General features: G+C 45.7%; 2 protein-coding genes across 4 annotated transcripts in view; both read left to right on the top strand.

Moving 5' to 3' along the window:
- LOC125939383 (histone H2B type 1-A) overlaps positions 1–26,454 on the top strand; it is a 373,771-nt gene that overhangs the window by 30,476 nt on the left and 316,841 nt on the right. The gene's annotated exons all lie outside the window — the stretch shown is intronic.
- The window catches only part of SLC17A4 (solute carrier family 17 member 4), a 15,338-nt gene continuing 4,840 nt past the window's right edge, over positions 15,957–26,454 (top strand). The window contains exons 1-7 of the mRNA XM_049654857.1: positions 15,957–16,063; positions 23,078–23,283; positions 23,780–24,013; positions 24,111–24,198; positions 24,695–24,781; positions 26,219–26,337; positions 26,415–26,454. The exon at positions 26,415–26,454 is cut by the window's right edge and continues 143 nt beyond it. Of these exons, the coding sequence (XP_049510814.1) occupies positions 15,976–16,063; positions 23,078–23,283; positions 23,780–24,013; positions 24,111–24,198; positions 24,695–24,781; positions 26,219–26,337; positions 26,415–26,454 (862 nt within the window). The 5' untranslated portion in view covers positions 15,957–15,975. The remainder of the gene's footprint in view (positions 16,064–23,077; positions 23,284–23,779; positions 24,014–24,110; positions 24,199–24,694; positions 24,782–26,218; positions 26,338–26,414) is intronic.

Below are 26,454 nucleotides of genomic sequence, written 5' to 3'. Positions count from 1 at the left end.
AACAACTTTGTCTTGTAATTTCGATATATTGGCCATCAATTTTCACATCTTGGAGACAAGCTTGTATTTAAATGGCCTTAGATTTGTGTAGGTAAAATGTACTTTCTTCCCATCGAGAAAATAAACATAAAAGATTAGTGATTTGAAGAGAAGCCAAAGCATAGACAAAGCAAGACCCCACAAGTGGTTAAGAGGTGTAATGAAATCAGAGGTACTGTGTAGTGTGGTCACGCTTGGTCCTACGGCTCACGTGGATGTAAAAATCACATTCATGTAATATACACCACATAACTGATACTTTTCCTTAATGAGATTTCATCTTTTGTGCTTTCAAAAAGAATCCATTTTATTAAAAATTTGAAATTGGCCTTAGTTAAACTCACATGACAGTAGTTTCTCTGACATAATCTCACTTGAGAGGGGAGTGACTAGGGAGCAGAGTAGTAGAGGCAGGACTGATATGTAAGATGGGCAGGTGCAAAGACTTCCCAATTCTTCTCTTAGAACTAACATTTGAGGAAACTCCATACCATTTTTGCACCAGTCTGCATTCCCACTGAGAGTACAAGAGTTAAAAGTAGAACTACCCTACGATCCAGCAATGGCACTACTAGGTATTTACCCAAAAAATACAAAATACTAATTCGAAGGGATACATGTACCCTGATGTTTACAGCACCATTACCTACAACAGCCAAATTATGGAAATGGCCCAAGTGTCCATCAACTCATGAATGGATAAAGAAGATGCAACATAGGGGTGCCCGGGTGGCTCAATCAATGAAGTGCCTGACTTCGGCTCAGGTCACGATCTCACGGTGTGTGAGTTTGAGCCCCGAGTCAGGTTCTGCACTGACAGTGGGGAGCCTGCTTGGGATGCTCTCTTTCTCCCTCTCTTTCCCCCCTCCCCAACTCATGCTTAGTCTCTCTCTCTCAAAATAAACAAACTTAAAGAAGATGTGGCATATATATACAATGGAATACTACTCAACCATAAAAAAGAATGAAATCTTGCCGTTTGCAACAATGCGGATGGGGCTAGAGAGAAATGTATCAGAGAAAGACAAATACTGTATGATCTCACTCATGTGTGGAATTTCAGCAACAAAACGAACGAGCATAGGGACACAAAGAGAAAGGAGAACCAAGAACTACACTCCAGAGAACAAACTGATGGGCACCAGAGGGGCGGTGGGAGGGGCACAGGGGAGACAGGTGATGGGGATTAAGGACAGCATTTGTGGGGACTGGGTGCTGTATGTATGTAAGTGTTGAATCACTAAACTGGACACCCGAAACCAATCTTCCAGGTACATTAACTAGAATTTAAATGAAAACTTAAACAAAAAAGAACTAACATTTGGTGGAAAGATATTCATACATTTGGGGGTGGTTTTACTTTAACAAATTATTTCTGAAAATATGTGTTCATCTTTTTCACATCAGTGCTACAGTTCCTCAGAATAGCCTTCCTCTCTTCACAAGTCATTTTACATCTTAAGTCACACACAAATACATTATTTATTCCACTGCCTTCCAATCCAATGTCCTAAAGCCCACTGCTCAAGGAAGGGGAGTTGTAGTTTTCAATACAAAGCACTTTAATATTGACTTGATGGTAATTAGTCTGTTTTTTTCCAGAAAACAAACTGGATATATATGTATAATGCACATAATTTACATGGAAATTTCAAATAGGAGTAGACCGCAAAAATTATAGTCCAATAGCACCATGATCAAATATTCCCTTCCCAACCCTCTCATTCACTTTTCATGTTACTTTATTAACTAGTTACTATTAAATTTTAAAAACATAAATTTAAGAAAACATACATTTTAACATAGATTTTGCTTTCATATTAAATAACATTTGTGCTAAAAAAAAAAATCCCAAGACCCAAAACAGTGTTAAATTCAAAATTTGCTCAAAGGGCATATGTACCTACTTATTACTTATTTTACCTGAAGAAAACAGTGCTTAGTAAAACAAGACTAACAGTATTCTTAACATGAGCCAAATATATCTCAACCTAAAGTCCAATATCATGTTTGATGATGAAATATCGTACTGTTTCCAGGAGTGTATGTGTGTGTGTGTGTGTGTGTGTGTGTGTGTGTGTGTACTAGCTATGGGTGTTTTTTTTTCCCCTCCTCAAAAAGGCAGAAAAGTTCTGGAAAATATGGAGAGAAAGTTGAATCACAGATAAATTACACAAAAAAAAAATGTTTCATTTTTATTTAAGTAGAAAATATACGAGTATGGTCAAACCTAATAAAAAACAAGCTCAAAAGTGATCAGTATTGATCAATGTATTTCCTACATTAAAGGTTAGATGTCACCTCTGGGAGAACATTAAATAATGAGCATGTCAGGCCAAACTATGATCCAAATGGCTCCATATTCAGTAATAGGCACAAAGCCAAGTCTATGGTTCTATCAGTCATCAATCAGGAGAGACAAACCACACAGCGAACTGAGTGAGGAAAGCTTAGTAGGAAGAATCATGAACTCAAAGAACTGCAGACAGGAGGAGGTGGCTGGACGGAAGTAAGAAAACTCTAAGTGACAGGAAGAGCAGAGGTTAGGGGCAGCTGCTGCTCTCCCCCCCCCCCCCCCCCCCCCCCCCCCTCCCCCCCCCCCAGCGCCAGGACACGTCACCCCCCCCCCCCCCCGCCCCCGCCCTCCCGCTGAACAGGCACCAAGGACAGAGACCCAGACCTTACTAGCAGGGTGGGGCTGGGAGTTGCAGACAGCTGTGCCCTGGAGGGAGCCAAGTTCAGGTGTCCTGGCGCTGCAGAGGTGGCCCTGGAGCCTGTGGTGGGCACCCACATCCAGCAAGCAAATGCTTTTCTTCCAACAACGTCCCTCTAGGGCCATCTGAGGACACTTCAGTGCCAGCTGACAAAGGCCTAATATTCAGTAAAGGCCAAGTCCATTTCCTGGGAGTAGGCCAAAGGGGATATTTTTGCTAAAACACAGGGCACAGCTGGCCCCCCTGAGGAAGTGTGGAGAAGCCCCAGGACATTCCTGACATCACCTCCAGGCTCTCTCTCTCCAAGCCTTGCCCGGAAGGACCCGAGGAGGTGCCCCGGGGCCGTTGTTACCTTCCTGCCCTTTCCCTCAAGTTGCTCAGAACTGAACATTAACTCAAGTAGGTTTACTTCCCAGGCCATTCTACAAAGAAGAAATAGAAGCAAGCTCTAACACCCGTCCCGCCAGAAACTAAGCTCCTTTCCTCCGTCCATCCAAATCCCCACCATTACTCGGTCGGCCAGGTGAGCAGCCAGATGGAAAAGGAAGGACGCCAGCAATAAGAGGGCTGCAACTAGTTTCTTTCTGATTATATTCATCAGCTCAATGGAGTATGCCCGTAACTCTCAATTATTGTTTACCGACATAAAACTTCAGGTCCCACTAAAGAGTGTCTTCTCCTAATTGCTGTCGCACAGAGCCAGGACCTGCACAGTAGGCCACAGGTGCTCTGGGGGCCAAACTCGAAAAAATAAATCTGTTCATCTGCTCAGACAAAAAGCTTTTCTCTCTTGGCCCATATTCTAGATGGTCACAACAAAACAAACAAACAAAAAACCCCAAAATACTTCCCAATAAAATTAATAACCACAGGCTCTATATCCTTTAGTTTTCGATTCACATATATGCTATTTACATAGTACAAGAAGACCAAGATCATAAAATGTACATACAAGTGGCCTTGCTATTTAGCAGAAGCAAACAGGAAGTCTGCCTGTGGTCAAAAAGAAATAAACATTAAAAAGCTTTTTTAAGGAAAAAGAAAGTACCCAAATTAAGAAAACAGAAATGTGGGCAAAAGTCGGGGGGGGGGGAGCAAATAAAACTCCGTAAAGGTGAATTTAGTACCGGATTAGACACTGCTCAATTCTTGAACTGTAAGGAACGGCTTAAGCAAACAGAATTTTGTTTTCTCCAGCTTCTAGGCAGCCCCAAACCGGTAGACTAGTTCCATGAAGCCAGAAGGAAACGGGCTTTGTCGATTTTTCTGTTCTACTTATGTGCGCACAGATATCTGCTGCCTTTCTTGGAGGAAGGGTTGTACCCCTCTGCCACACGCTGTCCATCCGGTTCACGGGACTTGCCTTGATCAATGCAGTCGAGGCAGAAATAACATGTAATTTCTAGCTGTCAAGTTTTCCCGCATACTCTCTCCTTCCTCTGCCGTGAGACTGGCAGTATTTCCCACGGGGAGCTGCCCATCAGCCTGGCATGAAGATAATGGGGCCAGGGGCCGCTGGCAGTCTACACGTGCTACACGTGCAACGTGAAAAGGAAATAAAACACCCCAGATGGAGGTTTCAACTTGGCCCACCGCGGCTTAACCACACTCCCGATCAATGCAGAAATTAGTGCACAGCAGAGGGTGTTACCACACACTGAAAGCAAAACAAAGCCAAGACTACACAATTTTTGCCATTGGCTCCAGGGATGGGACGGGGACAGAAAGAGACTGTTATTACGGTTTGAAAGGACAGGTGTCCCTAATTTGCACAATGCTTTCCCTACGATAACTTACAGCTAATTCCCCTATCGACCTTACTAGTTTTGGTGAAGTTTTTGGCAAAACAAATGTACATCGTGTGATGTGCTACTGACTACGTTTGAAAAAGTGCTACCAAAAGTGGGGGGAGGGGAGACAGAATCAAAAGTAATTGGCTGGTTTACAAACAGGAATGAAAGGAATTGAGAGAAACTAAAAATTCTAGGCTTCCTGAGTGGAAAGAAGCGACTTCTTCCCAACACCGACAGTTAAAGGGAAAATCGAGAAATGATTTCAACAAGAAAGCTCTTTTTAGGCTCAGTCGTGGGCAAATAGCAGATCAAGGTGTGACCACCTCACTGTTACAACCGTCTCTCAATGGTCTGAGATAATGTCCTGTGAAACACTTTAGTTAACGAAATGGCTCAAGAAAATGAAATTAAAGTGATGGCTTTCCTACCGAAGCCTGATAGGCTCAACGTATCCAAAATCAAGAGGTAAGAAGGGTAGAAGGAGGAGAAAGAGACTGAGAATGAAATCTCAAGAGGAGAGGTGGGTGTGGCTACTGATACATGTAAGCAAACAGATAAGAAGGTGATGAACTTCCTGAGTCGCGTAATACCGGAGAGCTACCAATCTGAATAAAAGAGGCTACAGGAGGCTGTGACTCATCAAAGGTTCAAAGGTCACTTGGGGTCCTCCCACTTTTTGTACGTCAGAGGTCGGCCAAGAAATCTGCTTGGTTTGCAAGGACTCTTCAAATGTGGCCAAAGCAGATGGCAGAGAGGGAAGATGCCCCCAGAGAGTGGAGCCATGAGCCTTGAAGAAAGTTCTGAGGGCACTGCCGTACTCACCATGGGGTGCAGGACCCCCTTCAGAGACTCCTGTCCGTCTCCTGTGTGATTTCAGATTTCAGTAGCACCTACTGTGTGTTTCCCTATTAGCAGTTGCCTTGTCTGTGTTCTAGCTTCACACGCTGGGTGTGTGTAGGGAAGACATCTTGTTAATACATGGGTTTCTGGAACAAGAGAGGTCACGTTCCGACTGATGAGATAATGCCATGAAAACACTGACCGTCAGGCCTGGTGCTCTGGTTCACTGGGACTTGAGAGCTGGCTATCAAGCTGGCTATGTTTTGTGTGCAGAAAGGAGCATTAACGGAAGACAGTTTAACAGAAGCCTAGACTGTGTTAAACTGTATTAGTGTTCAAAAACATTCCCTGGAGGGACGCCTGGGTGGCTCAGGTGGTTGAATGTCTGACTCTTCAATTCAGCTCAGGTCATGATCCTGCAGTCCTGAGATCGAGTCCCATATGGAGCCCATGTTCAGTGTGGAGCCTGCTTGGGATTCATTCTCTCTCTCTCTCTCTCTCTCTCTCTCTCAAAAAGAAAGAAAGAAAGAAAAAGAAAGAAAGAAAGAAAGAAAGAAAGAAAGAAAGAAAAGAAAGAAAAATTTCCCTGGCCCCCCCTTTGGGACGAGTTATACTTCTCTATCTCCGTTCTGTCGGTTTTGGCCATAGGACTTGTTTTTCCCCAAGAAATTTGAGTGGAATTGACATCTAGGCAAAACTTTTAATCCAGCACCCTGGTCACCATGATTTCTCTTTTGGTTCTGCCGTGAGACCATCCATGTCCCAGACAACGCCTCATTCATCAGATGGGTCCTAGAGTTATGGTAACATGATGCACAGCTACAGCCAACACACAATGGACATGAATTGCAAACATCACATCAGCCTTTGTTGTTAAAAGCAGCTGAGATTTGGGGGTCATTTCATACCTCATTCTAACCCAGCTTGTGGTCTTCCCATAGGGCTACACCTCCAGAGCTCACATCTACAGCCAAGACAGGAAAAGAAGGGGAAAAAAAGATGAGGCACAGGCCTACTTTTTTAACCCATCAATGACCAGAAATGTGTATTTCCAAGGAAAGCACAAAGAGGGGGATTTTGTTTTTATAGCCATTAACAGTAGAGAGGAAAGCTAGGACACAGAAATTAGAAACTCTACTTGTAAGTAGTCATCTTTCTTTCTTTTTCCTTCTCTTTTCCTTCTTTCTTTTCCTTCCTTCTTTTCTTTCTTTCTTTCTTTCTTTCTTTCAAAATTTATTTATTTTGAGAAAGAGAAGGGGGAGGGGCAGAGAGGGAGAGAGAGAGAATCCCATACTGACAGTGCGGAGCCAGACATGGGGCTTGAACTCAGGACCTGTGAGCTCATGACCTGAGCTGAAATCAAGAGGTGGAGGCTTAACCAGCTGAGCCACCCAGGCGCCCCTAAGTAGTAATTTTTGTAATTTATTAGAAGTAAAAGTAATTTAAGTAAAATTCTATGCTCAAATCTAGTCTTCTCCAACCCTCGTGCTACCATTCACTTTCCAGAGTTCTCAACCAACTTTTCCATGCATCTTGCCCATATCACAGAAATACATTCATGGGTTTTGAACCTACTTCTTTAGATTTGTGTTTGGAGTTGTTTTCTCCAAACTTTTTTTTTTCTTTTAATAATCTTTTGGGATTACTATCCAAACATCACATTAGAGGTTTCTTAGAAGAAATATTTTCAAGTGTTTTATGTTTTCAATAACATCATAAAACATGTGAAATCAACTTGGGGATTTGGGCATTTTGGAAGGAGGAACTATAAGTGCAAAGGCCCTGAGGCAGGAAAGAGCTCCATGGGGAGGGCAAAGGGAGAGTGGATGGAGCGGAGGTCAGCAAGTGACCTGATAAGTGACACCTGCAAGAGACTGAATTTGGCCCAATTTGTCTTAATTGCACGGAGAAAACTCTGGAAAACTTTAAACCAGTAAGCAGTGTTATCATATTTACATTTTCAACATTATGCCTGCTGCGTGGAGATGCACTAAAAGAGAGGAGAAGCTGTGGGCCAGGCAAGAGTCGGTTCTACTTACTCGGAAGACAGGTGATTGCATGAGAAATGGAGGAAACGACTAGTGATGGTATTTGGAAAACGTCTGAAGGCAGAGCCGACGGAACATGCTGGTGGAGTGAATGCTCACTACCGAGGGGAAGAGCAGACTAATTAAGAAAGACTCTGAGGTTTGGGGCAAGATTAGGTGGGAAAATGGTAATGCCCCCCCCCCCAGGGTAGGGGGAGATGGAGAGGGTTCCGGAGTCGTTCTTGTGGTCATGTTAAGACCGAGGCACCTCCTGGATACTCAAGGAGAGATGAAGGCAGCTGAAGAGGTCAAGTTCTGAGCTGAGGGAAGAGGTCAGAGGAAGGGCATGTAAGAAAGGAGACCGGGCTCATCTCGGGAGTGAGCCTGAACACAGAAGAAATTCAAGGACGCCAGCCTGGGCACACCAACAGGGGAGGTTAGAGAAAACATGAGAACCTGCTAAAAAGATTCAGGAGCAGCAACCAATGAGGCACAAGGAAAATCAGGTCCGGCTCACGGGTGACCATCAAGTGAAACAATCCAGGCGAGAAGCAGGTGAGGAAAGCTGTCGGGCTTCTCGGACAAAACCTAGGAACTGGCCACTGGATCTGCCAGCATGGAAGTCACTGATGGCTTCGCCAAGGGCTTTCTCATCTCGAGTGGGCTCGAGAATGAACTGGACACAAGGGAACAGAACACAGGTCTGGGCGCAGCTTCTGAGATGTTCTGCTACCAAAGGGAGCAGAATCACAGGCGGTTAATTTTCACAGAAAGCCCAGTGGTCTCTGCGCCAACAGCTATAATCATAAAGCCACAAGGCATTTGAGTCAACCGCGGTGGATACTACGCGTCCACTCTGTCGAAAGCATCGTTCTGACAAACGGTCCTGGTGGAGACAGGGCTCAAAGGGGACGGGGACACACCCCATCCTGCTGAAGAACAGAACGAACACCCCTGGAAACAGGGGGCATGGGGTGTCAGGACCCTACAGAGAAGGAACGCGGATTCTGATGGGAAGATTGGGGAAGACAGAAGGGACCTTGCTGGCTGCGAAGCATGAGGACGATTTAAGGAGACTGGTCTACTTGTCAATTGAGCAATTAAAGTTAAAGATTAAACCACTGACCCAGTAAAATCTTCCCACCGGGGAGCTTACAGGCTAACGGTTTGAGGTAATCATTTACCACATCGGGATTTAAGGCACTGGAGAAAATGCTGAAAAACTTGGAGGCATTTTTTGGAAAGAAATGAGGACCTTGCACTCTCTCAGGTTAGTCTTCAGTCTTTCCCCTCAACATTCTGCTTTTGAGGGGACGGGGGTGGGTCTTTTTCTCATTTGCTATTTTGGGGTAGAGGCTGTGGGGTAGTGAAGAGAACTCCTCTTTCCTAAGATAATCCTGAAAAGTGACAGAGAACACCACCTTTTCCTAGTAGAAGCAAGAGCTCCAGAACCCCAGGGAATAAAGCTTTAGGGAACAAAATCATCCAAAACAATAGCTGCAGAAAGAGGGGCGCCTGGGGGGCTCAGTCGGTTAAGCATTCTGACTCGAGCTCAGGTCATGATCTCGCGGTTCGTGGGTTCAAGCCCCGCGTCGGGCTCTGTGCTGACAGCTGGGAGCCTGGAGCCTGCTTGGGGTTCTGTGTCTCCCTTTCTCTCTGCCCCTCTCCCGCTCAGTCTCTTTCTCTCCTTCAAAAATAAATAAACATTAAAAAAAATTAAGTAGCTGCAGAAAGAGAGAGAGAGAGTCTGAACTATCTGAAGCACATGGAGGTGAACCAGCAACTTTAAACTATGCTTTAAGGGTGACTATTACCCAAATACCGGGACTAGACTGGATACCCACAGCTTAAGAGTCATCTACTGGGCTAATTTGTGTGCAATGCATTAATAATAATAATAATAATAATAAAGCACTGATCACATCTATGGTGAGATAAAAATGCGAAAGCTGAATTCTGAAAAGGAAGATTTTATCAGGGCTAAAAGATCAAATTAATCAAAACAGACAAGACGCCTCCAATGAATTTATGCATGGGGAGAAGTAAAACAAAATGGAATCCATGACGTTGGGAAGTAGTTACTGGGTGAAGATTTGGGGGCAGGGGACTCTGATTTGGGAGCTGTGAATAGGAGTCCCAAGCTGCTTCGTGTACGGAGAAACTGTTCAGTGCTGAGGCCAGGTATAAAAACATGTGAGTTTCTAGCAGCTGAGCTGGGGACCTGAAGGAGGAGTCTCACTCCCCAGGGAGCTCACGAAGAAGACGGGGGTTCGTGCAAAGGGAAGAGACACAGAATCAGAGCTGGCCGGGGAAACGGCCAACGGAGAGAAGAATGACATGTTCAGCATTCTTTGGGGTTGTTCCTCATCTACTTAGTCTGATTAAATAGGGAAGAGGGATGACCTTCAAGTTTATATCTTACCCGGGTCCCCGGGCCCAAGCTACAGATTCACAGACGCGGTGCCTGCCAGGCCATCTTCTCTTCTCGGTCTAAAGGCATCTGGAACCCAACAGTCCAAAATGAAACTCTTATTTTCCTTCTGGAAACCCGCTTCCTTCCCGCTCGCTGCTGCCTTTCCCATCTCTATGGAGCACAACGCCACTCCCTCATTTGTTCAAGCCATACATCTAGAAATTTCCAACGATCGGCCCCATTCTCTCCTCCCCTCTCCACCTCGTCAGCAATTCTTGTTGGCTTTAACTCCAAAACAGGCCCACAAGCAGCCTCACCCAGACATCAATGCTCGCACAGGGCCTCTGCCCAAGCTCCCGGTCTTGTCCCTTAGAGACTATGCATCACTCAGCAGCCAAGTGAATCCCGTCCCCTTCCTCAACTTGCAGGACCCCACGTGGCATGGCCCCCGCCCACCAGTTAGGTCTCCCTTGCCACATGAACCTGCTCGCTCCCTCTGCACCGGACCTGGACGAACCTGCCGCTTCCTTGCCCGGAACGCTCTTGCTCAGGGCTACTTTCTTCTCACCCCTCCCACTGCAGCGCACATGGAACTTTCCATACAACCTGGTAAAGCACTTGCCCTCTTCTTGCTAGTTACCCAGTGGCTGTCACTGAGACCCTCAGCTTCTTCGTAGCAAATGCCATTCTCGGGTTTTTCTTTTTTTTTTTTTTTTTGAGAGTTTATTTCTTTTGAGAGAGAAAGAGGGCATAAGCAGGGGAGGGACACAGAGGGAGAGAGAGGGAATCCCAAGCAGGCTCTGCACTGTCATCCCGGAGCCCGACTCGGGGCTCGAACCCACGAACTGCGAGATCATGACCTGCGCCGAAGACAAGCGTCGGACGCTCGACCGACTGGGCCCCCCGGGTGCCCCAAGGTTTTTCTTCTCCGGGGTGCCTCTCCTGGCGGCCCAGCTGGAGTTGACAAGGCAGTCCAAGCTGGCAGTGGAGGACGAGGGCAGGACACATCTGATGGAGGGCAAGGGACGCCGCCGGGGACGACGCGGGAGGCACCGCTGTCGGTTATCAGAAAACCTGGCAAGTGCCTCCGTCCTAGCAAGTACAGACAGGGGGCATCTCATGAGAACGAAGCCCTTTGGCCACAAATGCAAGAGAAAGGTCTAAGGACGCATAACATTCCATTTGCCAGTTCAACAAACATTTGCCAAATCAATGAAGGAACTAGCAGTCAGTGACCTCTCAGGAGAGTCCTCACAGGGGCTGACCGTTGGGAAAAAGCGTTAGTCTGAAAGCCTTGGATCCCTGTGACAGATGCTATCCTTGCAGCTCAACCAACTGCCCTACAGGTGGGCCGACACGATACAGAAATTACGTCTACAGCAACGCATCCCTTCGTTTGACGGGACTGCTCCCAGGGCCACCAGAGCCACGCACAGTACAAAGTCCGCTGGCTGTCTTCAGCTTTCATATAATCGCATGTTATAACTAAGAGGTCCGGTCTGATGGGAAGCACAGGCCTCCAAACTTTATCTCACAGTACAGCGTCTCCCTACGCAGATAAAGGGGGCGAAGCGTCCACTTGTCGTGCTGAGCACCGAGTCAGGTAGAGAACTTTCGGGTGGGGCGTCCAAAGGGCAGCTCCTTGCCTCACCCCGCTGAGGCTTCTGATCTTTCCAGGGCTGGTGGTTAGGGAGCCAGGGAGGCGGCTGGTAAGAGGCGGGAAGCGATTTGGGACGGGGACTCTCATGGCCTGGCACTGGTGTTCTCGGGGCTTGGGAGGGCGGTCGATGCAGAGTCCTTCAGAGAGCTCCCCACTGGGGACACCCTTACCACGCCTCTGTCAGCTGCTGGGCCTCCTGCAGCCCATCCGCCCCTTCTGGGGTCACGTGGCCCCTCTAGACAGTTCTCTTGCGCAGGATTTACTGTCGGCCGGAGCCCTCCCGAGTGTCCACATCTGGCTCAGAAGGAGCCTGCCGCTCTCTGCCCGGGGCTCTTTGCACCTGCTGCCGGGACAGCTTCGGGTACCCGACGGCTCGGCTGGCAGGGGCCCTTGCTCTGCTCTGCGCAGCCTCCTGCCCTTGGATTGAGGCAGATGTCGCTCACCAGCCCCTTCTCTCTCTCACTCGCAGGCGCACAGCCAAACCTCCAGCGGACACGGGTCAAGGTCTCTGGACAGCCCCCCCTGGCAGGCAGCTTCTATCATCTGACACAAAGGGCAGGGCAGCGCCCGCCTCCCACAACCCCCTCTCTCACGGAGGCAGGGTGAATGAGTGACAGACCAAAGCAGCAGCTTTCTCTTGAGAAACTCTCTCTGAGCGTCTACGTCTTACCAGTTTGGGCCCTTGAAGTGCCCTCGAAGTGGGCTCAACAGCCTCCTTCTCGGTCCCGGATAGTGGTCTCCTATCACTTGGGAATGGAGGCCACACTCATTGTGGTGTTCTCAAAATAGTCTGGGTTCAGTCGCATCGAGTACAAGTCCCATTTTTTAATTAATTAATTAATTAATTAAAGTTTATTCTGAGAGAGAGAGAGAGAGAGAACGAGTGAGGGAGGGGCAGAGAGGGGGACAGAGGACCCGAAGTGGGCTCTGTGCTGACAAGCCTGATGCAGGGCTCGAACCCACAAGCCATGAGATCGTGACCTGACCCGAAGTCGGACACTTAACTGACTGAGCCACCCGGGTGCCCCGAGTAAGAGTCCCACCTTAACATCCAGGCGTGCACACACACAACACACACACATACACGCGCGTGCGCGCAAATCCGTGCACAATCTGTGAAGGGATCAGTCAGGATGAAAGATTCCCAAGCTTTAGACACTGTGACCAGCTCTTATGACAGTTGTGCTGTTGCTGCCGTTTTAGATATATTTTTGAATCACAGTAATCATTCATAAATATAGCATTGTTGTAGTTCATTCAAACACCACAGATCCAGTTGAGTTCCCTGGTTCCCTTTCCAAGGGAAGGACCACGCTTACCGCATTATTGTAGCTTAATTTTAAAACCAGAGCTCAGGACAACGTAGATGACAGCTGTCACTGTCTCCGTGTTTTCTGTTCACAGTTTTCTGCTCCCTTACAAACACACAAACTACACAATGTAATGTTACATTTATGTGCGCTTTCCTTGTTTTATTTCCATGGTACTTCTTGTTCTGTAACTTGCTTTCTCCTTGTTTTTTTCAAGTTTCTATTTTAATTCCAGTTAGTTAACATGCAGTGTCACACTAGTTGCAAATGTACAATGTAGTGATTCGACAATTCTGCATCCAGTGCTCATCTCGACGGGTGCCCTCTTTAATCCCCATCACCTGTTTCCCCCATCCCCCCCCCCCACCTCCCCTCTGGTGACCATCAGTGTGTTCTCTACAGTTAAGTCTGTTCCTTGATCGGTCTCTCTCTCATTCCCTATCATTTTTGCCCCTCTGCCTGGTTATTTTGTTTCTTCGGTTCCACCTATGAGTGAGATCGTATGGGATTTGTCGTTCTCTGACTCATTTCGCTTAGCATTATACTCTCTAGCTCCATCCACATCATTGCAAATGGCAAGACTGCATTCGTTTTATGGCCCAGTGATAGTCCACCATATGCGTATATCACTTCTTCTTTATCCATTCATCCATCGATGGACACCTGGGCTGCTTCCATATCTTGGCTACTGTAAATAAGGCTGCAATAAACATCGGGGTGCATGTATCCCTTGGAATTTACAACTTGCTTTTTTCACTTAATATGTCTTTTCTTTTTCTTTTTTTTTTAAGTTTATTTATTCTGAGAGAGAGAGAGAGAGAGAGAGAGAGACAGAGAGAGAGAGAATCCCAAGGAGACTCCACACTGTCAGAGCACAGCTCGACGCAGGGCTCGAACTCACGAACTCATGAGATCGTGACCTGAGCTGAAATCAAGAGTCGGATGCTTAACCAGTCGGATGCTTAAGCCACCCAGGCGCTCCTTAATATGCCTTTTCAATCTTTATATACTTACGTGGAGAGATTTTATTAATTCTTTTCGATGACTGTATGGTATTCCAAAAAAATATGTGCTTTACTTAATTACTTAAATATTAATGACCTTTAATTAGCTGCTAATTTTTCACTTCTCCAAATATTGCTACAAAGACGGTCTTGGGACATACTTTCGTGTGGCTGTGCGTAGTACTCTCTGGTAGACGCCATGAAGCACCAATATCAAGTGGAAAGATGCACTGATTCCCACAAATAGCTTATCTCCCCACACTGTTGCCTAAACTCAGCGATAAGTCTTTTAAATATTTATGGAAGCAAATGGGTAAGAAATAACGAGATCTGGTTCTTCTAATGTCCATGTCTTTGACAGTGAGGCAGGGTGTATTTTCCCGTATCTGTTCGTCATCTGTTTATGTATTGTCCTGGTAGTTAACACGCTCTTCACCCACTTTCTGATACTCTTTTTTTTTTTTATGATCTTGAGGTTTAAAAAACCCCACTCTCTTATCTGATATCATACTGTAATTAATTTCTACCCTCTCATCCCCGCTAATGACCTCTTACGGCATCTATCGCTACGGATAGTTTCATGCTTTTTTGCATCCCACGGGATCCTTATGATTAGATGCAGGTGTAGCTGGGTGTAGCTTTAACTTCATTTCTCGGGCTTCGGACTCATTGTGATTCCTGAATCTGAGGAATATTGTTTCATCCGTTCTGGAAAAGCCTTGATCATTATTTGTTAAAGTACTGCCTCTCCTCAAATCTCTTCCTTTTCTTCTCCTAGAAGTCTCATTCGACATATTCTGGACCTTTTCATTCTCTTCTCCAGGCCCCCTAATGTTGCTATCATACCTCATGATCTCCCTGAGCTTTATTCTGTATCATTCACGAAGCTCTACCTTTTATTTCACTCATTCAGTCTTTTAGATACGTCTAGTCACTTAGTTTCCTATTTTAATGCCTAAGTTTGCCGTTCAGATTTCAAGTAGTGTCTTTCTTAAATCTGCCTGTTCTGTTGGGTGTCTTCTATGTTTTAGAGACTATCCTGTATTTCTTCACTTGTTTTAAGCACGCTTATATAATGCGTTTATCAGTGTATTTTACCCTTGGAAGATCTCGGCAATTTGATCTGGTCATGTGTTGAGTCCGAGGGTTTGCTTTGGACGGTTGCTTCTGTGACTGTTTATAATTTTGGATCTCCAAAATTGAGATGGTGGAGCTTCACCTTCAGTAATTCCATGTGATCTGTGTTGAGGACATCAGCCTGGGCCCAGTTCTTAGAGGAGTTGTTCAGCTGAGAAAGAGTTCTCAGACAATGAAAACTGTGTAAATTCCAACCCCCAACTCTCCATGATACAGTTGTGAATTTTCAGAATTTCCAGGAGAGGCTCTTTATTTTCAAACCAGAGCTCAGGACAGCATAAAGTTGTCATTGCCTCGCTGTTGCAAGGGACAGAGCCTCTTTAACTCAGTTTTGAACTCCTTCAAGGGCTCTGGTTCTGTAATAGGATCTCCACTACAATCGCCTTCCTGGCAAGAAGATAGAGGTTTAAGGCTCTATCCCTCATCCCCAGGGACCTCAAGATCCCGCGTCACGGAAGCTGATGCTGGCTCCTCACCCCAGTCCCAGGGTCACTGAAGAGTTAGCTCATACTGCAAACTTTTCATTACATCCATGGGGATATCTCTTGCTATCTTTGGAGCTATGTCTTTAAAAAGATGTTTGCCATATTTCGTCTGGTATCTCTAGATGTTTGTAATAGACAGTTTTTTGGGTAATTTAATCCACTGGAATCTTCTAGATGAAATTTCAAAGACTGTCAAGTTTTAACATCCGGGTTGATTCCTATATCCATTGAGAGACACGGGAACACAGAACTGGAAAGAATGTTATGACCCATTAAGGCAACCCATACCGGACCCTTCATTTTTGAGACGCAGAGACTAACACCAGGGTAACTGTGACCTTTCCAAGGCCACACATTTGCCTACTGATAGAGTCTGGACAACACATCAGGTCTCCTGAACCCTGGTCTAGCACCTTTCCCACCAAATATTTCCTCCTCCTTCTTAGAATTGGGGCACTGTCACGTGTGATGTTGGACACGTGTCACCCTGTATTTGCTTTTGTGTTCTTTTATTTCAGGAGGTGAACACCAGTCCTGGGAGAAGACAACCAAAATGTCTACCAGAGCAGAAGCTGAGGCAATGGGACATATTTCCAGTGATGGCAATTTCAATATGGCTCAAACGCAAACCTCCAGGAAAGGTAAGTTCACGTACTTGGATCTGTGTCACCTTGACTTCCCTGTTGGTGATACACAGCGTCTTCTTGCTACCACCAATTGCCAAGGACTCCAGATAGCTATAAAGCATTTTTTACTGAGAATTATTTCACTTCTTGCAAGAAACCTTGAAGGTACATAGGACAGGTAGGTATCAAGACATGATTTACAGATAAATAAAAATTCAGAACAGATGCTAAGTAGAAAACATGGAGACGAGTCTTGGTTTTTCCGATTCTAAACTGAGGAGCATCCCACTAGATCTCTCTGCCCATATCGATCCACACCTGCCTCAAAGAGAGAAGGCTTTTCCTTTCCACCGTATCCGAGAAGTCGCTTTCCGTCTTCCATGTTGTCTAAAGCACGACCAAGAGCTTCTCACTCAGAAGAACTGTTGAACACCTTATTTTACTCTAAATTTCTAATGACTCAAGAGCTGTGTGATTCATTAATTTTCTTACAGATATAAGCTTTTCATAAGATATTGTCTTTGAGGGAGTGCCTGGGTGGCTCAGTGGGTTAAGCTCTATGCTTGATCTCGGCTCAGGTCACGATCTCACGGTCTGTGAGTTCGAGCCCCACCTCGGGCTCTGCACTGATGGCAAAGAGCCTGCTTGGGATTCTGTCTCTTCCTCTTTCTGCCCCTCCCCACGTGTGTACACACACTCTCTCTCTCTTGCTCTCAAAATACATAAATAAACTTAAAAAGAAGACAATGCTTTTGAAAAGTAAAGCACTAACCAAGATGGGATGCTTCACAATACTCAACGTTTCGGCCAGGGTATCTGCTGGGAAGTGGGCATATCTGAAGGACAAGAGGATTCTCTGCATCTTACCCATCGAAGAAGAAATCAGGACAGGTGCCTTCTCATACCCCATCTACAGTTAACTATGAGCCACTTGACCTGGAACGAATACTATTCCATTGCCTTAGCTTCCTCATCTGCAAAATGGGAGAGCTCGACTCTTGCATCCCTAAGACCTCATCCACTTCTAAACACTTAAGAGTCTAGAGGACAATACCCTCGGCCAAATTCTCCTATCCTAACTCTCTCTCGCCAACATCAGAAACATAAAGAACTTGTGTATAAACATTTCCCACGTTTGCAATCCTGATTTTGCCATTTATGAGCTGTGTGACCTTAGGGAAGTCACTTGAACTTTGTGTGTTTCCGTTTCCTTATCTGTAAAGACAAAATAATAGTGTGTACCTCACATCACAATTTAACGAGGATTAAATTAGTTATAATGTGTAACCCATTTAGAACAATGCCTGGCACACAGTCAACACTATATAAACTTTATACAGAGTTGATGATCATCAGCTCTCACACAGCGTTCCTGGATCAGCCCACTTTTTGGCAGTGGTGACACTCATAGCCGACCTTCCTGGTTTCTTCTCCAGTCTCCTAGGACATCCGCCCTACCATTTTGCTTAGTCTTCTGCTGAGGACTAATAATAACGCATCACTCTGATGACCATGTGCAGCCCTGAGTGGGTGATTTTCAAGGGGACACCCAAACGTCACAGGCAGAAATCCCACGTCTACCGTCAACGACCCTCATACGCGGGCCTGTAGCCGCCTCATGGCATCATGGCTTCTCACCGTCCACCCTTCCAAACCTTGCCAGAACGCCCTCCTTGTTGGAATCCTGTTTGCGTGGTAGATCGAGGGGTGCCATTTTCAGGTATCTGTCTCTCTGTTACTGTGGAGAACTTGGCAAGGCAATGATGGCAGTGAGAATCTTCACAAACAGCGTCAGGCGTAGCTTCCTTCCTCCCCATCGAGAGCCCACGTGGAAAGAGCCCCAGCCCATGGAAAGAATGTCACTCAAAGGCCAGTCTACAATCACATCCCTTTCTGCAAGTCACAGAAATAAACAAGCACACCACTTGAGAAAGTATCTCCATCTAGGTTAAAACTAGGGAACTGTTCCGGGGTGCCCGGGTGGCTCAGCCAGGGTGCCTGGGTGCCTGGGTGGCTCAGACGTCCAACGTCAGCTCACGTCATGATCTCACAGTGCTGACGGCTCAGAGCCTGGAGCCTGCTTCAGATTCTGTGTCTCCCTCTCTCTCTGCCCTTCTCTCTCTCTCTCTCTCTCTCTCTCAAAAATAAGTAAGCATTAAAAACAAATTTAAAAAAAGACCCACAAAACTAGGGAACTGTTCCTACCACACACTACAAAAGCTAAGACTTGTAGATTGCTTTAATACATTCTAGATGATATTGAGAGAGGATGTCAAGAGCTGACCAAACTCTCGTCCTTGGAGCATGGTACAGTGACACAGAAAGACAAGGGGACACTGAAGCCTTGGCTCATGCTTCCTAGCTCTGAACGGCAGTGTCTAGAGGCCAGAAGACCACCAGCAGCAGGGCGAGTCTGCAGCGCTGGGATATGGGGTGAAGCTCCCATGGGCCCCATCCTGATGTCTACCCCTCCGCAGCTCACCCATCTTTCTAAACACTGGCATCTTAGCATCTCGAGCCAGTACAACAGACCGAGGGAAAACATGCGTGATGGCAGAAATTAACTGGGACATTTGGGAGACTTGTCCTCAAAATCTACCAGGTCTTCGCAAAATTAAAATGGAAGAGTCGTGGGGCACCTGGGGGGCTCAGTCGGTTAGGTGTTTGACTTCGGCTCAGGTCATGATCTCACAGTTCATGGGTTCGAGCCCCGTGTCAGGCTCTGTGCTGACAGCTGGGCGCCTGGAGCCTGATTCGGATTCTGCCTCCCTCTTGCTCTGCTCCTCCCCGTCTCTGCTCTCTCCCTCTCTCTCAAATATAAATAAACATTTTAAAAAAAATGTTTTTAATGGAAGAGGAGTTACTTCCCTTGAACTGGTGAAAGAATTGCAAGATGCCATCCTCCCACTCATACACGCACTGTTACCATCACATGACAACGGGGCCTCAGACCACAAAGGTGGCCCATTGCAAAGGTTTCAACGCACGGGCACGAAATCACAAATGATTGACCCTTATGGCCCAAGACTGCAGAGACGAAGCACAAGGGAGCCATGCGAATACTTTAGCACAGAAAGGAATCAAAAGAAATGTATCAGATAAAAGAGCGATCGTCGCATAATGAGTGCATGCTGTGAGCCAGACACTGTTCCGAGCACTTTATACGGATTAATTCACTGAATCCTTGCAACAACCCTTCAAGGAAGGTGTTAGCAGCATCGTCACCATTGTACAGGAGCCAGAATTCAAGCACAGAGGAAGTAAGATTTAATTCATCAAGGCACAAAGAGGCATCATCTGGATTTCAACCCCAGTGGTCTGATTGCTAACCATTATATCACACTGCTGTGCTGATTTTACCTGGGGACACTGAGGGCTGTTTTCATTCCTAATTTCAGTTCTCAAGAATAAGAAGAAGCTTAGACAGTAGGAAGCAAATCAACAGAAGAATGTGAAGGAAGAACCCCACGTAGATGTGAAAGGAAACTGAAGAGGAAAATACATTACTTCAGAGTTAAAAAGGAATTAGCTGCAGCAAGGAAAGAAATCATCAGTATAGAAAATCGAATCAGTGACACAGAGCCAAGGCTTAAAAAAGTCACGGAGGACACAGAGGGGTGGCAAGTCAAGTGGATCAAAAAATGATCGGCAGGAAGAAGGGAAGACAATGAAGATTGTCTAAGAAGAGATGAAAGCAACTTCATTACGCATCCAGTTCACGGAGTCTACAACTTCAAGGAAAGTACATGCAAAAACAGAACAGACAACTCAAATGTAGAAAAAGTGAACGCAAATCATGAAGGAAATCGCGATGAAATCTACGTACAAGAGCTGATCCTTTGAGAGCAGATGCCATTTGAGGCAGTGAAACAATTCATAACTCAGATCGATCAGGCAGAGAGATTCAACATAACTGATGGTGGGGACAAAGGAGACGAGGCATTTAAAATACATAAGGTGTTAGTTACAGGGAAAGCAGATAATATCCATACTTTCTATGAAAATAGAATTTATCAATTTGCATTAAGAAAACTCGTTCATGTCAAAAAACCACGTAAGAAGTGAAGCAAGTTGTTGAAAAGTTAACCCTTTTAAAACAAAGTAGATCTTGGTGGTTTCGCTAGAAAAATTCGGTGAGATTTTATGGAACAGGAAATGTCTATGTATCCAGGGCTGAAGAAATAACAAATATTCACGTAGATGCTACACCTTAAGTGTAGTTCCTCACTGCTTCAGTGTGGACTGTGCATGTGACTTCTTCCAGAGGACAGTCTGGAAAGGGAGAACACAGGGGTAACTTCCCAGTGGAGAAACCTGACACTACCTCAAACCAGGTGATTCAAGGCTAATATCAGCAGTGATAAGTCATGTTGATAGTATGGACCCTCGATGCGTGAAGAGAGTGGCACCCTTCCTCTCAAACACGCATCGCCTTAGTCCAGTCATGAAAACATATCAGACAAATCCCAGTCGAGGGACGTTCTGTACACTACCTGACCACTGCTCTTCAAGATCCTGAAGGTCATCAGAAAAGAAAGTCTGAGAAACTGTCATAGCCATACGTATGCCGAGGACATGTGATGATTAAATGTACTATGCTATCCTGAATGCAATTCTGGAACAGAACACAGACATCAGGTAAAAACCAAGAAGTCTGAATAAAGTGTAGACTTTAGCTAATAACAACACATCACAGTAGGTCCATCAAGTGTGACAAATGCACCAGAGCAATAGAAGATGTTTGTAACAGGAGCCCCGGGGTGACTCAGTTGGGCACTGACTCTTGATTTCGGCTCAGGTCATGATCTCAGGGTCATGGGATTGAGCCCCACGTCAGGCTTTGCGCTCAGCATGGAGCCTGCTTAAGATTTTTTTCTCTCTCTCTAAAAAAAAAAAAAAAAAGTTCGCAAAAGAGGAAAATGGGTGTGAGGTGTACAGAAATTCAGTAATTTTGTTAAGTCTAAAACTGTTCTAAAATAAAAAGTATATTAAGACAAAACAAAATGGCTATGTACCTAAAATACTTCAGGTCATAGGTTGAGATGGAAAGCCTAAAACTAACTTTCTTTACAAAACTAGCATGTCAAAAATTACACCCCCGCAATTATTCACAATAACATTCACCCAAATTCAATTATATACGCTAATGTAAAATTCTAGCCAAAATATTTGCAAAATAAGTCATGTGTTTTCATTAAAACATCCTATTAGGAAGAGATCAATTCAAGAAAGTAAGGAGAGCCAAATGCTATTAATAAATAATTATAATGAACTTACATAAACTCAATTCTCACCCAGGACCTTGAGGTAGGTTCAATCATTAACCCCATTTTACAGGTGGAATACTGAGGCTACAGATAGTTCAGGAACTTGCCCGGGAGCACACAGCTGTTACTAGAGCAGATCTGGGTATCCTGACTGTATGATTCAAATACATTTCATAAAACTCATGCAGTCACATAGAAGTAATAAGAAACAGGACCAGGATAGCTTCATGCAATGAAAGGACAAGTCCCACCAGCCTACTTAACAGTGTGACGTGTGAAACGTTCCCCAGAAATCCAGATAGGACAGGAGTGGCCGCTCTCTCTGCTTCTATTTAACAGTTTAGAAACTGCCAGTGAATAGATTACCCAAGAGAATGAAATAAATGGTAAATATGACAACCATAATCACCTATTTCTTTTCTATTATTAGTACTTAACACGTACATAGGATTGGTTTTCTGCTCTCAACTCAAAGGAAGAAAATGTGAGAATGATAGGGAAAAGAGAGGACTGCTCTGGAAACAATAAAAAGTACGTTAAGAAACCTGGGTGGGACGTAAACTGAAGAGAGCTGTAAAATCTCACCCTGGGCCAGAGAAAAAGACTTGAATCCCCAGGGAGCCATCACTACGTTGACTAGGAGCAGACATGTTATACGAGTGGCCATCCCTCTCAACCTGATCTGCCCTATCTATATGATGTTCTCAAAATGCCAACGTCAATTCCTGTGGATGGGGGGAGGGGAGAGTCTCAACTAAATGCCCCCTGAGTTACACCTGGTGATCTGTCTGTCCACCCCTGGAACCCGCCAGGAGGATCCCCACACAGCAGGAGATGGGGCTGGCCATCTGGAACGTGTTTGCCAGGAGCCAGGAAAGGGGGCACCCACGTGCCTTGAGGACAGGGTCACATATTGTATCTCTGGGATTTCTCTACAGGGCCAGCCGATGGATCCTTCTAGCTGCTGCCAAACTAATGCATCTGGACTCAACCCCAGGGACAGCCCCAGAGCCCCCATGGATCACTGGCACACTGTACTCGAGCCTCGATTATAGTTTCGAGATGAAGTTACATGCTTCTGACATCCGACCTAGGCTACCTTTCAAATTTCGTCTCCTCCCTTCCCCTAACCTGTTAATCAGCCGAGTTCCCTGGTAACAGGGCGGGGCACTTGGGAGTCATTTCCAAAAACTCCTGCTCTTACTATCTGTATCCCATCAACCACGGCTTCTAGCCAGTTCTTTGTCCAATCTCACTTCTTCTTAAATGTTTATTTTTGAGAGAGAGAGAGAAAGAGAGAGAGAGAGGCAGGAGTGGGGGACAGAGGATCTGAAGTGGGCTCCGTGCTGATAGCACAGAGCCCCATGAGGGGCTCGAACTCACGAACCGTGAGATCATCATCTGAGCCAAAGTCGGATGCTCAACTGACTGAGCTCCCCAGGCGCCCCCCAATCCCGCTTCTTTCCAGCCTCTCTCATGAGCTCATCCCAGAGCCGTCTGGAAAACTTTCCTAACACTTGCTCTGGCCAGTTCCACACCTTCTTCAAGTCTCTGCTCAAGTAATGGTTCTGAGGAGGTTCCTGACCCCCTCACCCCCTGGGAGGCAGGGAGGGACAGGTGTCCACCAGACACCTACAGAGGAACCCCTGCTCTCGCTCTGTTTCTGCCTCACAGACAGACTGCAATCTTCTCCCCTTTCCCGACTTAGGAAAGGCGGGAGAAAAGCACCCCAATGATAAGACTTTCTGTGCCCCCACCTCAGGCTTTTGTTCAGTCCGACATGGGCTGGCCCTCATCGTGCATCTCTGCAATTTTTCGATTTTCACCCAACGAATGAACCTGAGCATAGCCATCCCAGCTATGGTGAACAACACGGCCCTGGCTGGCCCATCCAACACCTCCACAGAGAGGCCTCCCACCGCCCCCCAGGACAGCTGGAGTGAAACTCTAAAAGAATTTAAGCCAGTGGTAAGTTTAATGAGACTCTGCACCGTCCGACCTAAAGGGTTATTTATTTATTAAGCACCTACTATGTTCGACGAAGTGTATTACACACAAACATACTGTACTGCTACACAGATTATATCTCTACTTGTGTCTAACACCGCAACCAGGGACTAAGCATGCAGGATATCATTCTACTCGTTAGCGGACACACGCTTTTCCCCTCCAAGGATGAAAACCACCACACACACAATTAAGTTCCACAGATTTATGTTACTTTTGCTTTCTTCCTTCGCAGATTTTAAAATCACCTTGCCTAGCATGCTTTTTCTTTGTAGCCTTTCTCTCTTTAAGGGATCTCTTACGTCTTGGTTGGTCATTAACTGTGTAACCAGGGAAACTGTGTAAAGGCCAAGAGTACCTTGGGCATATGCTTGGGTTTTCCTAATGAATTTGGCAGAGTGGAGGCACTGGAGAGAGGTGGCCAAAGATAAACAGTGAGATTCTCTTTGTCACCCAGGCCCCTACGTATGACTGGAGTCCTGACATGCAGGGGATCATTCTCAGCTCTCTCAACTATGGCTCCTTCTTGGCTCCAATCCCTATTGGCTACATGTCTGGAATATATGGAGCGAAGTACTTGGTTGGTGTTGGTCTGTTTCTTTCCTCGGTCTTGACCTTCTTCATCCCACTGGCAGCTGATGCTGGAGTGGCCTTCCTCATTGTCGTTCAGATAGTTCAAGGCATAGCCCAGGTACCAAGATGCTTTCTAAGTAAGTATAAGTGGAATACGGATAGGTTCCCAAATGACCTCAGATAGCCAAGAATGGGACTTTTTTTTTTTTTTCCAGGGTATGGTATTAACAAGTCAGTATACGATTTGGGTCAAGTGGGCTCCCCCACTGGAAAAGAGTCAGCTCATCAACATTGCCATATCAGGTAATGGATGCCTTAAATTCTCAGCTCATATGCACTGTCTAAGAGTACTCTGCAATGACCTATGAACAGAAGCCAAGACTTTATATTCCAACTACCCTGTCTCCTTGCTCTCAAGCACCACTACCCTGCAGTATCTTTTTTCAAATCGTAACTGGTTGCCAACTGTGTACCAACCACGGTTGTAAGTGCTTTGCACGTGTAAATGTCATTTTAGCCTTGGAACAATCTTACAATTCAGCTGTACGTCATTATTTCCATTTCACACAGAAGGGAATCTGAGACACAAATAGACTAGTCCAACATCCAACTTGTCCAACTTGTCCAACATCACACAGCTCCTGAGTGAAGGAGCGGGATTGGAACCAAGGTAGTCTGGATCGCCGCTCATAACTTTAATCGCTGTGCAACTCAGCTCTGGGAAGGGGTCAGTCTGGAGGAAGCACACAGAGTCCCAAGCCTGACTCACACTCAGAACATCCTCACATCTTCTGTTCAGGGCAACTGCTGGGATCCTTCATCATTTTCCTCATCGGTGGTTTCCTCTGCCAGACCATAGGGTGGCCTTATATCTTCTATATCTTTGGTGAGTGGGGGCTTTTCATATCTTGGGATTTTGTATCACGACAGAGAATGCTGGGCATGATTTTCGTGATGTGAGTCATCTATGGTTAACCAAATTCTGATAGATAGGAATATTTGTATAACTAAAGTGGATAATGCTCACAGATAATCACGTTATGAATCTCGCAAAATGGCATTTAAATCTCAGCAGCCTGAATGTGGAGCTAGAAAAACCAATGACTTTACAGGCATCATAACAGTCCATCCTGCTTCTAGACCGAACCCACAAAGAACCCCAGAGAGGTTTCTATTATAAGATGTTGAAAATGTTATCTTGGTGGGATTACGTTTTTAGTTACGTTTATTTAATTCATCTTTTAAAATTCTCCTACTATCACAACCAGAAAATTATGAGACTGTGACCTAACCACAAAATGCCAATTGGCGTAGAGAATCAACCAGTAGAACCTGCAGGACAGGGCAGACCATGTGAGGCTCAAGAGTAGCTGTACTGCCCTCAGAGAAGCTGCAGAAGCTTCCAAAGACACACGGACGATTCCAGAAGCAATATTCTACTACTTCAAAATACTTCCTTCCCCCTCGCCCTGGTTGGGATCTGCTGGGCTGCTCTCAGCTAATGCTTGTGTTTGGCTTTTTAAAACGTTCTCTGAAACCCCACCTGTAAACCGTGTGATTCTTGTAAGACCACTGAGCCCCAAGGGTGCTTCCGTTCGAGGAGAAGACTCTTAGATCAAGGGTGCCTGTACCATCAGGTCCATATATTCACTAGAACAAAAACAGTGTGTGAAGATTGGTTACGATAGCTTGTCAACCTCCAAAGGCTTTGTCACGGACACTTCAAAGGGCAGGTTACAAAAATGACTCAAGCAATGAGAGGCTAACTCTGCTCAAGGTTTTCAGAAATAGTAAGCAGTACCTACAAAGCAGGAACTCAGTACAGTATGTGTGGACTTCCTCCGTTCTCGATGTATGACAGCGGTCATTTTTGTATCTGCTCTTCCCTACTTGGTTTCAAGTTCCTTGATGGCAAAATTGTACCTTTGTACTTACTCTTCTATTCTCAAAACCAAGCAGAATGCCCGTATGGTATTTCTACACTCTATGGTAACTCCTCACAGTGCCTTTGTGGAAAAATGTGTAAAAGACAAGCTAGCAAGTAAAAAGAGCCATCGAGACTTTAAGACCCTAAAAGAGAAAATGTTAAGATCAATTTTATTTCCACTCAACACTCATCAGGCCGGGTTGTCCAATGGTGTCATCATGTATGTGTAAGTGGTGGGGAAGCACCCTCCACCAATGACAGGGCCACGCAGGAGGGTGTGGATGCAGGGAGGAGTGGAATCTTGGGGACAGTCATTCTGTCAACCGCAGCAATCCTCTCAGTGTGGTGTCAAACTGAAACAACTCGCAACAAGGGCTAACCGGACCCTCTTCCTAGGTGGAATTGGCTGTGCCTGTTCTTTTCTCTGGTTTCCTCTTTTTTATGACGACCCCATAAATCATCCATTTATTAGCACTGGTGAGAAGGAATACATCGTGCGTTCACTGGCTCAGCAGGTGCACTGATGAACTTCTCTGCCATTTCCCTGGGTCCGTCTGGGTGGCTCACGGGTGGGGAGGGCATCAGCACAAAGCTCTTGTCTTCTGATGGCAGGGTATTGAGAGATGCTTTCT

This window comes from Panthera uncia (genome assembly GCF_023721935.1).
Source record: "Panthera uncia isolate 11264 chromosome B2 unlocalized genomic scaffold, Puncia_PCG_1.0 HiC_scaffold_25, whole genome shotgun sequence".
Lineage (NCBI taxonomy): Eukaryota > Metazoa > Chordata > Mammalia > Carnivora > Felidae > Panthera > Panthera uncia.
This window is presented reverse-complemented; position numbering and strand designations above follow the sequence as displayed.